At 41.1% G+C, this 15,519-nt stretch overlaps 1 protein-coding gene across 1 annotated transcript in view; it reads right to left on the reverse strand.

Moving 5' to 3' along the window:
• Nucleotides 1-4,123: 4,123 nt before the first annotated feature.
• Nucleotides 4,124-15,519, reverse strand: part of TACR1 (tachykinin receptor 1) — a 94,128-nt gene continuing 82,732 nt past the window's right edge. The window contains exons 3-5 of the mRNA XM_027099090.1: nucleotides 13,666-13,816; nucleotides 6,428-6,624; nucleotides 4,124-4,878 (exon numbers count right to left, since the gene is read on the reverse strand). Coding sequence (XP_026954891.1) covers nucleotides 4,587-4,878; nucleotides 6,428-6,624; nucleotides 13,666-13,816 — 640 coding nt within the window. The 3' untranslated portion in view covers nucleotides 4,124-4,586. The remainder of the gene's footprint in view (nucleotides 4,879-6,427; nucleotides 6,625-13,665; nucleotides 13,817-15,519) is intronic.

Genomic DNA, 15,519 nt, shown 5'->3' on the forward strand with positions numbered 1-15,519 from the left:
ATGATTTTGTTCCAAAGTTGTTTCAAGTTTCATGGCAGCCACTCTGATTCTCCCAGGGCTCACCTACCTCCCAGTGTGCTCTGAAGGCCTCAGGGCTCCTCACCCCTCTCCCATAAACAATTTATTTTCTCTCCTTCTCTAGAGAGTGGAGGATGAATGATTTCTTCTGAGAAGATTCAGGTTTTGCACCCTTTATTACACACACACACACACACACACACACACACACACACACACACACACACACACACACAGTGTTTTACATATGATTTGTGGAGACCTTGAAGGGAAGATGTGGATTTCTTGAAGCTTATCCAGGCACCTCAATTTAAGATGCCTTAGTTTAAACAGAAACATCTTTATTATTTGTTTCTGATACTCATCGTGTTGTGACGCTATCTAGATTCTCCTCAAACTTCCCTGTTTTAACGCAGACATAGAGAATGGACTTGAGGACACGCGGAGGGGGAAGGGTAAGCTGGGATGAAGTGAGAGAGTGGCAAGGACATATATACACTACCAAATTGTAAAATAGCTAGTGGGAAGCAGCCACATAGCACAGGGAGATCAGCTCAGTGCTTTGTGACCACATAGAGGGGTGGGTTAGGGAGTGTGGGAGGGAGGGAGACACAAGAGGGAGGAGATGTGGGGATATATATATATGTATAGCTGATTCACTTTGTTATAAAGCAGAAACTAACACACCATTGTAAAGCAATTATACTCCAATAAAGATGTTAAAAAAAAAACCCAAACTCCCTCTTGTAAGCTTTACAATCTTTGTCATTGCAAGTTTGCTGACAGCTGCTGATCACTCTTTTGAGGATGCATGCCTGAGGGGTGAGGTGGTACAGGGTGGCCCCTACTTCCTGGGCTTCCGTTCAGGTTTGCTGGGCTTACAGAGATGAACCATTGAAGTTTCTAATACTGCCAAGGGTTTCCTGATATGTGTTTTCAAACAGAGGGGGCTGGACCAAAGCTCTGGTGGAAGCTGTGGAAGTGATGTTACAGATCTCCCTTCAGGAGAGGCCCTGCAGTGGGTGTGCCATCAGCTGCCTGCCTCCAGCTGCTGTGATTTCAGGGACCACCACAGTGTTCAAGAGCAGACCACCCTCTCCCAGGAGAGCTCCCAGTCAGTGACCCAGCATGTTGAGGGTACCAGGCCTGGCCATTTCTGCCTGCTGGGGCTTTTCTCTGGGCACCCTTTGCACACTGGTGGGCCAGCTGAGACTTTCTCAAGTCTGCTCCTCATATGGAAGCTCCTCCTGCCCAATCTTACCCTCCCCCTTTTTTCACAGGTGTCAGATCTGCATAGTGGTCTCAAGGCCTCCCCTGCTTACCTTCCTCACCCCTTATCTTTCCCAAGTGTTCCCTCAATAAATCTCTTGCACTTCTGACTCTGTCTTGGTGTCTGCTTCTAGGAGGACTTGAACTGACACAGCTCTACTCATAGGTGACACTGTTGGTCACTTCATACAATCCCATATTACCTTCCCAGATTCCCACCTGGAAACAGTTCCCACATCTTGCCAACCCATTTTGTCACAGAGTTAGGAGTTTTCTGGGTGTTGGGTTCCATTCTTTGGTCTTTGCAATTTATTAAGATTCATAGTACCACCCCATTCAGTGTCTTGTAGGTTGCTTAGTTTCCCTGGAGATGAGACAGAGGCATGAGACAGTTAAAAACATACTTTATTTCTATATGGAGATTCTTTCTATGATCTCAGGTTGGAAAACATAGAAACTTCAAGAAATACCCCTCTCCACTTACATGATTCTTCCTGAAACCAGGTCAATAAGGTTAGCTCCCAAGTCCCCTTTTCCAAGGGTTCCACTCAGTCCTTCCAAGAGAAAGGACATTCCAGTATGTCTTAGCACTCCAGTGGGAGGTGAGGAAGACAAGGACCCCTATCCTTTAGTTCTTGCCATATAGTGTCCCTCCCCAACCCTCAGTTGCTATGGTACTACTGTGAGTCCATTATATACATCAGCTTCTCTCTGTGAAAGAATGAGGAGGAATCAGCACAATACAAATAGCTCATTGACAGCAACTGGATCCCACATTTTAGAAGTAACATAACAGTGATAGCCCCATGATGCCTTATATTCTATTACTACTGAACAGAATATCAAGGAAAAACACTTAGGAGATAACACAGGATGACAGATTTCTATAAGAATGAGACCAATGCACAGTGCAGATCATGGTGTTTCTCACACATGGGAGGAGACAACAATTTTATAAGTTAAACGGGTGTTGGAGAGTGAGTTAGAGGAAGACTTGCTGGGCTCTCTCAGAGGAAACGTTCTGCCATATTTGAAACTGTATACTCCTATTATGTGCAGTGATGATGCTGTCCAAACACACCCCTTCAGTTCCCCTGGATTGGCTGGTGCTCTCTTTGGAATTATCTCAGAGAGCTCTCATTGCAAAAGGCTATCTTAAGGTCTTTGGCCCGATTACCCATGTTGAGTGTGGGTCTTTAGAATCCTGTGGAAAATCTGCTTCTCAACTTCCTCCATGCCTGCTGGGCAGCCTAGACCCACTAAGACTGGTGAGTTAACAATGGCCTGTTGGTAGGCTCCTCAAGAACAGAAGGAGCTGTGCGTCCCCAGCTCAGGGCCAAGTCCAGAGCAAGTGCTCCATAAACCTTGTTGAATTCAACTCTAACCTCTTCCATAGAGGGGATGTCCCCTACTCATTAACACTTTCTTCTTAGGTACTTCTCATAATCATGCCAGTTCTTTACATCCCTCTGAAGTGAATAATCCATACATGGTATGATTCTTTATCAGAAGTAAGACTAATGCTTTGGGCACTGACTTTTGTTGCCCCTAAATTATGTGTTCCATTCATATATTTGCACTGAGTTGGTTTTCTTAGTTTATTTAATCCTTCTCATGCTGCTTTGGAGGATATCTTTCTGGCTTATACTGTTGCTATATAACTTCTTCCTGGCCTGTCAATGCCCTGGTAGGGTTAGGGCCAGCACAGCTGGTAACGGCTGTAAACCTATGTGCAGCACAGTTCTCCCTCAACATGATGGATGCAGAATATGTCCATGCATTCTTCAAACCACAAAGAAGGCATTTATGGTAGTTACATGAGGTTTCTGCTTTCAGCCACATCTGTACAAAGCACAGATCTGGGAGACAGAAAGAAACTGCACACTCACCTGCTATAACCCCCAAACTGTCAGGACACGAAGCTTTAAGTTCATGACTCTCTGTCAACTGACTCTTCTGTAAGGTTGATCGATCATCCCACCTCTTTTAGACAGGAGGCCAGCAAAGCTGGTGGCAGGAAGGGGAGATTCAGAGAGTCTAAAGGGAAGATGCAAGGTGGCCTCTTCCCACAAGTGTTGTTGCAGGGTGCAGCCTCCTCAGTCACTGAACTCATGCCTTATGCTAGTATAAAGCTAAAAATCTAGGTGAGTGCCCCTGACCTAAGATACCCAAAAGTCCAGAGCAGGGAGCCTACATGTTTTTCTTCCCTGGTGGCATTCTCCAGCTGGGAGACTTAGCCTGTTAAATCCTTATAGAGAGATGTAGGATTTGACACGAAGTCCTCTGCTCTGTCAAAGGCCAAAATCTTCAGGAGAAGGAAAGTGCTCACAGTTTTAGGATAAATCAGAGAATGTCATATATGGATACTGATACATGGTCTTAGCAGTTGCTACATCTCTAGGTATTAATTCGCTGGACTTACTGCTTCTATTCTTCCTGAGACTACAAATTTTTGGTTGAACAACAAAAAAAGACTCATACAATCATTGAACCAATGAATGTTAACATTCAAAAGGACACATAGATGATGTAGTTCAGCTCATAGTTTTACAAATAAGGAAAGAGAGGATCAGGTAGATTAAGTATTGCACAGTTCTCCTGAGTCTTGGTTCATAACAGACATTAGCTAGTATCAGTGGACATATTCTATCAGCATTGATTGCTCAGGACAGTCACTGGGGACATAATACAGATAAACTTGAGGCTCTCAATCCCATACTGCACTGAGATATTGAGATGCCAAAAAGGGGCAGAAGTATGCCTTCTTTTCATGAGTCCTTAGAAGAGAGTGTTACATCTTTCATTCAGATTTTATGTGGTTCCTCCTTTTGTTCACCTTATCAAGCAGAGGCTGATGCAGTATGAGCCACCAGCTAAAGGAAAATAATCTAAGCAAGACTGAGAACACCTTTATTGAAATAAGATAGCAGCTTTAGGCAAACAGATCAGTTGGATCTTTTGCTGCATTGCAGGAATTACCCTGAAATGAGTGCCAACATGCAATTAAAGTTAATTTTAGAACCTTGGAATGGATTGTAGAGAAAATCGAGTCTAACCTTCCCATTGTACAGGCTCAGAGAAGTTCGATGATTTGTTTTGGGTCACACAGCATGTGGGTGGCAAAGACATAGAAGAATGCAGGTTTTTGACTCCAGAATAGAATGTTTTTCCTAAACTATTCTGACCTTTTCACAAGCTGCAAAAGCGTTTCTTATGGTCTCTATATTGAGGATTTATCCATGCATGAAATGAAGCAAGACAAACACAAAGGTGACTGCGCCTACTGAACGCCCCATAGTCTAGGAGAGCATGTTGGAGTAGAAGCTGAAGTTCTCCGTCGTGGTCTTAGAGTCGCTGTGGGGGGAGTCATTGGAGGTCTTGTCCAGGGATGAGGGCATGGCCTTGGGGCCTTCCTCCAGGTCTTCCTCATGGGCCCCCACCACTGTGGAGACAGTGGTCTCCAGGCGGCTGACTTTATACACACTGCCCTGCGTCTGGAGGTACCTAGTGGATTTCATTTCGAGCCCCTCATAGTCACCAGCACTGATGAAAGGGCAGCACCGAAAGGCTTGCTTGAAGCCCAGACGGAACCTGAAGAGAGAGTAGAAGGAGAGGTAATCCTTGAGTATGGCCTGCTTTCAGAGGTGTTCCCATCATTGTGGTAGCTCTTTAATACGTGGACATACCCAAATGAGACACTGTGTTATTAATTTTCTTAATTAATTGACAGCTGAAGATGCTAAGGGCAAAAAGATTCAAAGGTCAGTGATCAAGGTCAAATCCAGGACTAGAACCCAAGTTCATGTGAAATGCATGTCTGTACTTAGGGTGGCTGTTGAAATATACTGCCTCCACTGGTTCAGGGTCAGCTGATTTTGGGTCAATTCAACATCAGTAAAAACATTCACCAAGTGTTTACTATATGCACAATACTGTGTCAAGACTCAGTCCTTTCCTTTAAGTAGCCCACTGACTTTCTGCCAATCATGTCCCTTCAGAATCAGCTTTTGGGAGATTAAACTTAGAAGTGTTTAGGTATGTTGTGAGGCTCCTAGAAGAAAGATAAATCCATGAGTTAGACAAGCAAGACCATTTGGACAAGTCCCAGGGGATATCTGTCCCCAAATTCATAGCACCTGAGTGTCTCATTCAGAGAAGTCACGTTATAGGCTGATAACTGTTGGCTATAAATGTGACAAGCCTTTTTTCCTTCCCCCTCCTTCTCCTGCCTCCTTTTTCACAGAGGTTGAGATGGTGCTCCAGATGAGTGAGCTGCCACCATGGCATACCAGCTGCCTCTTGGGGACTCTGCACACAGTGGTGAATTCCCTATTACTGAACACCATTCTAGATGGCTCTCCCTTCTCTTACTTGTCTGAGGTTGGCTTCAACTTCAGGGAAGGCTCTCCTGGCCCCTGTGGCCAAGTAAAGGCAGAATCAGGCCTTTGAGGCTCTGACTTCTTTTTGCTTACCCTGTCCTGCTGGAAGTGCTGGAAGAAACTGGACAAAGCTGCCCAGATTTTATGATGGGATGGGAAGAAGAAAATGAGAGACCAGAGAAGGGAAAAGATGCCATGTGGTGGATAATTATTCTAGGGGCATCAATCTCTCTCTTTCTCTCTTGTTCTCTCTCTCACTATCACTCTCTGACTCATTCACTCTCTGACTCCTCTCTCTCTCTCTCTGATTCTCTTTCTCTCTGTCTGCATGGACAACCCTCTGTGCATGGAATCCATAGAGCAGATTGAGAAATTCATGAACTTGATCCAGCTTGCAACCTGCTTTATATATATTAATCACAGAGGTTTCTTTTATCTGCCCCTGCGCCCCACCCTCTACTACTGACTTAGTAACGAGTGTTTAAAAGTCAGAAGATTTCACATAAAAACATGGATTTCTGGTTCATCTTGGAAAAGAAAAAAAGTCTCCTCAGGGCTCATATTCCTGCATGGTGACAAGAAGACCATTTGTCTTTGTAGTTCCCAAGTAGCCAACCTAAATGAGGAAAGCCAGCTGTGAGACAAGAGGGAGTGGTAAAGACTACAGAGAACTAATCATCGCATGGTTCAGTCCGCAGGGATTGAACAGTGTGATGATTAGTTTCTTGTCCTGGAGAGAGTATGGGGGATGGGGTTCTTACCTGTCATTGAGGCAGCAGTAGATGATGGGGTTGTACATTGTAGAGCTCATGGCCAGCCACATGATGGCCAGGTAAACCTGCTGAATAAACTTCTCCAGGTAGAGATCAGGGTTGATGTAAGGCAGGAGGAAGAAGACGTGGAAGGGCAGCCAGCAGATGGCAAAGGTGCATACAACAATAATCATCATCTTAACCACCTGGCAAGAGGGTGAGACAGGTGAGACCACCAGCACATCCTCTCTTTCTCATGTTATTTTCTCTCTTATCCTGCCCCCTGACTGTGCACAATGTGATATGGAGTGTAAAGTAATTATAATAACACCTTTCAAGGTGGAGGAAGGACCATTTATATGTGGTACCAAAGGACTTTGTTTATGTCAGTGATTCTCAGAGGGTGGCCCCAGGACCAGCAACATGGCCATAACTTGAGTACTTGTCAGAAATGCAAATTCTTGGACCCCATTCCAGGCTAACCGAATCAAAAAGTTTGAGTGTGGGACCCAGAATTCAGACTTTGACAAGCCCTTCTGATTGTTCTGATGTGCACTCATGTTTGAGAACTTCTGTGTTATACCATACTTCTGGGCAATGACTGGAGAAGCCAAGGGAGACCAGATTAATGAGCAAAGGGGAATGGGTGTTCAGGAGGTAAAGACCCAGGAATGGGGAGGAAGCAGCAGGGGGAAAGGGGTCATGAGCCAGAGCAGGCTTCTAGGTGTGAAGACTCAGGGAGAGGGAAAGAGAAGGGGTGGGATTTGGACAGCAGCAGCAAGGGAGTGTCAGATGTTTAAAGGGGATATTAATAAAATGGTTTTATGAATACTGGGTGATATAACCCATTCCTTTTTATTCCCAAGAAACCTTCAGAGAAAAAATGACCTAAGAGAGGTGTGGCCAAGATAGTGGAGTAGGAAGACACTGAGCTCACCTCCTCCCATGGGCACACCAACTAGTTACAGAGAAACTATTAATGAGAATGACCTGAAGACTAGCAGAAAAGCTTTTCTTGAACTAAAGATATAAATAAGGAATCACAATGAGATGGATAGGAGGGACAGAGATGCAGTATAGTCAAGACCCACACCCCTGGGGAGGTCACCCCCAAATGGAAGGATGATCACAATTGCAGAGGTCCTCCCCAAGGAGCAAGAGGTCTGAGCCCCACATCAGCGGGGTATGCACTGGGAAGACAAACCCTCAGAATCTCTTGCTTTGAAGGCAAGCAGGGCTTGCACACTGGAGGGCTAGAGAGCTGTAGGAAACAGAGATTCTGCTCTTAAAGAGTGCACAAAAAATCTCACATGCTCTGAGTCTCAGCACAGAGGTAGTGATTTGAGAGGAGCCTGAGCCAGACCCACTTGCTGACCTTGAAGAGCTTCCTGGAGAAGAAGGAGGCAATTGGGAACATCCCTGGGGACAAAAACACCAGTGGCAGCTGTTTGGGGGAGCTCATTCTACCATGAGGACACTGGTTTTGGCAAATGCCATTTTGGAGTTCTTCTTCTAGTCTATTAGCTCTGGGAGGTTACCCACCCACCAGTGGGCTGGTACCAGCCCCAGGGCCCTCATAGACTCACAGCCAGCTGCCCCAGGACCTGGCCCTGTGCACAAGTGCGCCAACAGTCACAAGGCAGAGTCGGCAGTGAACTGGGCTGGGGGCCAGCCCCACCTACCAATATGCCCACAGTAGTCAGTCCCAACACAACAGAACGGCCCACACAGCACATATAGGGGGCACCCCTAGAGCATATAGCTCTGTTGATCAGAGGAGAGTGTGCTGCTGGGCCCCACAGGACAGCTCCAACACAAGGCCACTTCTCCAAGATCAGAACATGTAACCAACTTACCTAATGCATAGAAATAAGCACAGAGAAATAAATACACACAATTTGAGGAGACAGAGGAATATGTTTTCAACAAAGGCACAAGACAAAACCTCAGAAAAAGAACTAAATGAGGTGGAGATAAGCAATCTACTTGAAAAAGATTTCAAAGTAATGACAATAAATATGCTCAATGAACTTGAGAGAAGAATGGATAAACACAATGAGAATTTAAATAAAATTAGAAAATATAAAGAAGAACCAAACAGAACTGAAGAATACAATAACTGAAATAAAAAATTCACTAGAAGGAATCAACAGTGGATTAGGTGATACAGAGGAGTGGATCAGCAAACTGGAAGACACCCAAGCTGAACAAAAAATTTAAAAAGAAAATAATTAACAAAAAAATGAGTGTAGTTTAAGAGACCTCTGGGACAACCAAAGTGTACAAATATTTGCATTGTAGGGGTCCAAGAAGGATAAGAGAGAGAGAAAGCATCAAAGAACTTATTTGAAGGAATAATAGCTGAAAAGTTCCCCAATCTGGGAAAGGGAACAGACATCCATGTCCAAGAAGCACAAAGAGTCCCAAACAAGATGAACCCAAAGCAGTCCACACCAATACACATTATATTAATATGGCATATATTAAAGATAAAGAGAGAATATTAAGAGCAGCAAGAGGAAACAAATAGTTACACACATGGGAACTCCCATAAGACTGTCAGCTGACTTTTCAGTAGAAATTTTGCAGGCCAGAAGGGAGTGGCACCATATATTCAAAGTGATGAAAGGATAAAACATGCAACCAAGAATACTCTATCTGGCAAGACTATCATTCAGATTTGAAGGAGAGATACAAATTTTAAGACAAGCAACAGCTAAAAGAATTCAGCACCACTAAACTGGCTTAACGAGAAATGTTAAAGGGACTTCTCTAAGGGGAAAAGAAAAGACCATAGCCAGAAATATGAAAATTATGAGAGGAAAAATCTCATTGGTTAAAGCAAACATACAATAAAGATAGTAGATCAACCACTTATAAAGCTAGTAGGAAGATTAAAGACAAAAGTAGTAAAATCATCTATATCCACAATAAGTAGTTAAGGGATACACAAAACAAAAAGATGTAAAATATGATGTCAAAAACATTAAATGTGGGGGGGGGAAATCAAAATGAAGGGTGGTTAGAATGAGTTCAGACTTAAGTGGTCACCAACTTAAAAATAATCACATGTGGGACTTCCCTTTGGTGCAGTGGTTAAGAATCTGCCTGCCAATGTGGGGGACACAGGTTCGAGCCCTGGTCTGGGAAGATCCCACATGCCGCAGAGCCCATGCACCACAATTACTGAGCCTGCACTCTAGAGCCCGTGAGCCACAACTACTGAGGTTGCATGCCACAACTACTGAAGCCGGCGCACCTACAGCCCATGATCCACAACAAGAGAAGCCACTGCAGTGAGAAGCCCTCACATCGCAATGAAGAGTAGTCCCCACAACCCACAACTAGAGAAAGTCTGCATGTAGCAATGAAGACCCAACGCAGCCAAAAAAAAAAAAATCACATGTGTATGTATATATAGTTTGCTATATATAAACATCATGGTAACCACAAACCAAAAAAATCTCTAATAGATACACATGAAAAAAGAGAAAGGAATCCAAACATAACATTAAAGGCAGACATTAAACCACAAGGGAAGAGAGCAAAAAAGAGAAGAAAAGAGAACTATAAAACAACAAAATGGCAATAAGTACATTACAGACCAATATAACTGATGAACATGCATGCAAAATCCTCAACAAAATATTAGCAAACAGAATTCAACAATACCTTAAAAGGACCATACACCATGATTGAGTGGAATTTGTGCCTGGGATGCAAGGATGTTTCAACATCAGCAAATTAGTCAATGTGTTACATCACACTAACAAATTGAAGAATAAAAATCATATGATCATTTTCATAAATACAGAAAAAACTTTTGACAGAATTCAGTATCTTTTTATGACAAAAACTCTCAACAAAGTGGGTATAGAGGGAATATACCTCAACATATAAAGGCCATATATGACAAACCCATAGCTAACATCATATTCAGTGGTGAAAAGGTGAAAGCATTTCCTCTAAGATCAGGAACAAGAAAACGTTGCCCACTCTCACCCTTTTTATTCAATGTAGTATTGGGAGTTCTATTCAAAGCAATCAGACAAGAAAAAGAAATAAAAGATATCCAAATTAGAAAGGAAGACTTCAAACTGTCACTGTTTGCAGATGACAGGATACTATACATTGAATATCCTAAAGAACCCACCAAAAAACTATTAGAACTAATAAACAAATTCAATAAAGTTTCAGGATACAAAATTAATATACAGAAATCTGTTGCATTTCTATATACTAACACTGAAATATCAGAATGAGAAATTAAGAAAACAGTCCCATTTACGACTGCATCAAAAAGAATAAAATACCTAAGAATAAACCTAACCAAGGAGATAGACAACTTGTACTTGGAAAACTATAAGGCACTGATAAAATAAATTGAAGGGGACACAAGCAAAAACCAAAATATAGCATGCTCACAGATTGGAAGAATTAATATTGTTAAAATGACCATACTACCCAGGGCAACCTACAGATTCAATGCAATCTATCAAAATACCAAAGGCAATTTCACAGAACTACAACAAATAATTCTAAAACTTATACAGAAACACAAAAAACCCCAAGTAGCCATAAAAATCTTGAGAAAGAAGAACAAAGCTGGAGGCATTATGCTCTTGATTTCAAAAACATACTAAAAGCTACAGTAATCAAAACAATATGGTACTGGCACAAAACAGTCACAGAGCTCAAAAGAACAGAATAGAGATCCCAGAAATAAATCCACACCCATATGGTCAATTAATCTATGACAAAGGAGGCAAGAATTATAGTGGGGAAAATACAGCCTCTTCAAAAAACAGTGTTGGGAAAAGTTGACTGCTACATGCAAAAAAATAGAACTGGATTACATTCTCACGTCATATATAAAAATAAATTCAAACTGGATTAAAAACTTAAATAGAAGACCTGAAACCACAAAACTTCTAGAAGAAAACAGGAAGCACCCTTTTTGACACTGGTCTTAGCATTTTTTAAAAAAAATTTGTCTCCTCAGGCAAGGGAAACAAGAGCAAAAATTAACAAATGGGACTACATCAAAGTGAAAAGCTTTTGCACAGTGAAGGAAACTAAAAACAAAAAGGCAGCTTACTGAATATTTGCAAATAATATATCTGATAGGGGATTAATATCTAAAATATACAAAGAACTAATATCACTCAACATCAAAAAAACCAAACAACTGCATTAAAAAATGGCAGGGACCTGAAGAGATGTTTCTCCAAATAAGGCATACAGATGGCCAAAAGGCACATGTAAAGATACCCAACATCACTCATCAAACCAAAACCGCAATGAGATATCACTTCACACGTGTCAGAATGGCTATATCACAAAGACAGCAGATAACAAGCATTGGCAAGGATGTGGAGAAAAATGAGCCTTTGTAAACTGTTGGTGGAAATGTAAATTGGTGCAGCCATTCTGGAAAACAGTATGGAGATTCCTCAACAAATTGAAAAGAGAACTACCATATGATCCAGCAACTACACCCCTGGGTATTTATCCAAAGGAAACAAAAACACTTTGAAAAGATACAAGTACCCTGATGTTTATAGGAGCATTATTTACAATAGCCAAGATATGGAAGCAACCTAAGTGTCCATTGATAGAGGAATGGGTATAAAAATATATTTTATGTATATATATATACACACACATACAATGGAATATTACCCAGACATTAAAAAATGAAATCTTGTCATTTGGGACAACATGGATGAATATAGAGGGTATTATCCTAAGAGAAAGTCAAATATCACATCATCTCACTTATATGTGGAATCTAAAAAACAAAACAAAGAAACAAACAAAACAAAAGCAGACTCATAAAGATGTAGAGAATAAAAGGGTGGTTGCCAGAAAGAAGGGGGATGGGTAGGTGGGTGAAGGGGATTAAGGGGTACAAACCTTAAATAAGTCATGGGGATGTAATAAGCAGCATAAAGAATATGGTCAGTAACATTTTAATAACTTTGTATGGGGACAGATCGTTACTAGAATTATTGTGGTGCTAGTGGATGCAAATGTCAAATCATTATGTAATACACCTGAAATTAATATACTATTGTAAGTCAACTGTATTTCAATAAAAAAGAAAAGCTATCTAGCATCCACACAATGAAATACTATGCAAAGAAGTACCAAAAGAGAAAAATAAAGAATGAGAAATCTCTTTCTATATTGATTATTGAAGATTTTGTGGATATTGTTAAATTTAAAAATAAGAGGAAGAACAGTGTGTATTTACTATTTGTGTAAGAAAGAAAAGAATATATATTTATTTGGCTTACAAATAAATTTATTTGCATTACAATATCTGAAAGGATTAACAACAACTGTGGTTATCATACTGTGTGTGTGTGTGTGTGTGTGTGTGTGTGTGTGTGCATACACATTTGGGAACTGTGTAGATGGAGGACCTAGAAAGGAGGGAGACCTTTCATGGTAAGACTCAATATATTTCTTGACTTTTAATTTTCGAATAATTTAAGACTCCCAAGAAGTTGCAAAAATAGGTCAGAGAGTTCCCAGGTACCCATCACACAGCTTCTCCCAATGATATCATCTTACATAACTATGCCACATGATCAAAATCAGGAAACTGATGATAGTGCAGTGCTATTAACGGACTGCATTTGGATTTTGCCAGTTTTTACATGCATTTTTTTTTTGGTGTATAGTTCTATGAAATTTTATCATATGCAGAGATAAGTGAAAAACCCACAGCAATCAGGATACATAGCTGCTCCATCATCACAAAGAAACTCACTCATGCTGTCCCTTTGTAGACAGACTCTTCCCCCAGTACTAATCCTGGCAACTCCTAGTCTGTTCTCCATCACCATAATTTTGTTTCTTTTAGTACTTTTTGATGTTTGAACCAAGTAAATGTACTATTTTGTCAAATTTTAATAATAAAAGAGAACTGAATAACGCTTCATGCTTTTGTAGTTAAATATGTGTGTTTGTGTTTTAATGACTTGACAGTTTTCAATTAGCCTTAAGGCGAGAGTGAGGTGGCTTATGCCTGTACAGGCAGGCCTAGGTTACGAAAACATTGAAGAAAGATCTCTTCCCTCCCCTCCCTTCCCCTTTCCTCCACTCCCTTCTATTGTTCCCAGGACCCAGGGATGTTTTGTGCCTGCTGCCTCTGGGTCTCCTGAGGCTCTGGGGCTCATAAACTTGCCAGTCTGTCACCTATGCCAGGGTGGGTTAAGTACTGCCTGCCCTTTGCTCACCTTGCGCTTGGCAGAGACTTGCTCGTGGTAACGGTCAGAGGAGTCCCCAGGGATCTCGCTGGCCCACAGTGTGATACCCACTACAGTGTACGCATAGCCTATCACCAGCAGGGGGAGGAAGTAGATCAACACAGTCACACAGATGTGGTACCTGCAACAAGGTGGATGGAAGGGGTCAGTTCAAGAAATAATAGGGTTGGTCAAGCCTTGATGGTTACAATTCTCAGCATTTGCCATTAATAAGCTTTGATAATAAGGCTAGCCACCTGCATTGGAGAGAAGGGTGATATGTTAATGGATAAAGTAGAGAAAGCAAATCTCTTCAACTTATGTTTTTCTTATGGACTTTTTCCATAATGGAGATTCCTATTCAGAATGAAAAGAGAAGAACAAACACTGATCAGAGGGAACTGAATCTGTTGTATATCTACAGCAATTTTAGTTGATGTTAAGTTCAATATTGCTTACCTCTCCCTCCAAAGAGAAAATGAAATCTTAGGCTGCATTAATGGAAGTATAGTCTCTAGAATAAAGGAGGTGATTTTACTGCTCAATACATACTTGTCAGATTTAAACTTAGGGTCAATTTTGGTGCAGGAACATAGACCAACTAGTACATTCAGATGAGAACCATCGTCGTGGTTAATGAGACAATCTATCCTAAATGACAAATGGCTTCACGGATATAAGCATAATTATCTTGGAGAGAGATAAGACTTATCCTAGAATTAAGATCAGTAGGTGAGAGCCACAAAGTTTAAGCTACTTCTAGGCCTGTTCCTTAAATATATATCTCCAGATGGAAGCTGTCTGGGTCTCTGAGTTACCACTTGGAGGACAGATACCAAATGATTTGAGTCTGATTGGAATATGAGAAAGAAACAAACCTTTGCAGTGTTAAACCACAGATTTTGAGGTTTCTTACAACAGCACAACTTATCCTATTCTGTTTAAGATGAAGCTCATTGTAAGTTGGACATTTTAATAAGTTATTTGAATTTTGAGAAAGAGTATTTTTTCTCAGATGGTCCTTGGCATGTCTGGCTAGTTATAGGACTTTCCCCCTGATGTGAGTTTAATGCAAAGCCTCAGCATTCCTGATAATAATAATAATAAGAAGAACAGCTAATATTTTGAGGGTTTTACTCTAGGTCACTGTGTTCATAATAACATTAATGATAGTATTAATAGCTGAACTGGAAGTTAGATTTTATTGAGTGAATAACACAGTGCCATGCACTTTACTGGCATTATCTTCTTTAATCCTCAAAACAAATGATTAGGTAGATACTATCATAATCCCATTTTGTAGATAAGGAAACCAAAGCTTAGAATTTAAGTAACTTTCCGAAATTCATAGCTGGTAAAATGAGGAGCTGAGATTAGAGCCAGCCACAGAGCCAGCTTCTTTTCACTGGAGAAAAGTCACCCAGTGATATATATATATTTTAATATTTTAATTTAATTTTATTTATTTTTTTATACAGTAGGTTCTTATTAGTTATCTATTTTATACATACTAGTGTATACATGTCAATCCCAATCTCCCAATTCATCCAACCACCACCATCAGCACCACCACTTTCCCCCCTTGGTGTCCATACGTTTCTTCTCTACACTGTGTCTCTATTTCTGCCCTGCAAACCGGTTCATCTGTACCATTTTTCTAGGCTCCACATATATACGTTAATATACGATATTTGTTTTTCTCTTTCTGGCTCACTTCACTCTGTATGACAGTCTCTAGAACCATCCACGTCTCTACCAGTGACCCAATTTCATTCTTTTTTATGGCTGAGTAATATTCCATTGTATATATGTACCACATCTTATTTATCCATTCATCTGTTGATG

The sequence above is a fragment of the Aethalodelphis obliquidens genome, unplaced genomic scaffold (genome assembly GCF_003676395.1).
Source record: "Aethalodelphis obliquidens isolate GAN/ISIS:26980383/991018 unplaced genomic scaffold, ASM367639v1 scaffold128, whole genome shotgun sequence".
NCBI lineage: Eukaryota > Metazoa > Chordata > Mammalia > Artiodactyla > Delphinidae > Aethalodelphis > Aethalodelphis obliquidens.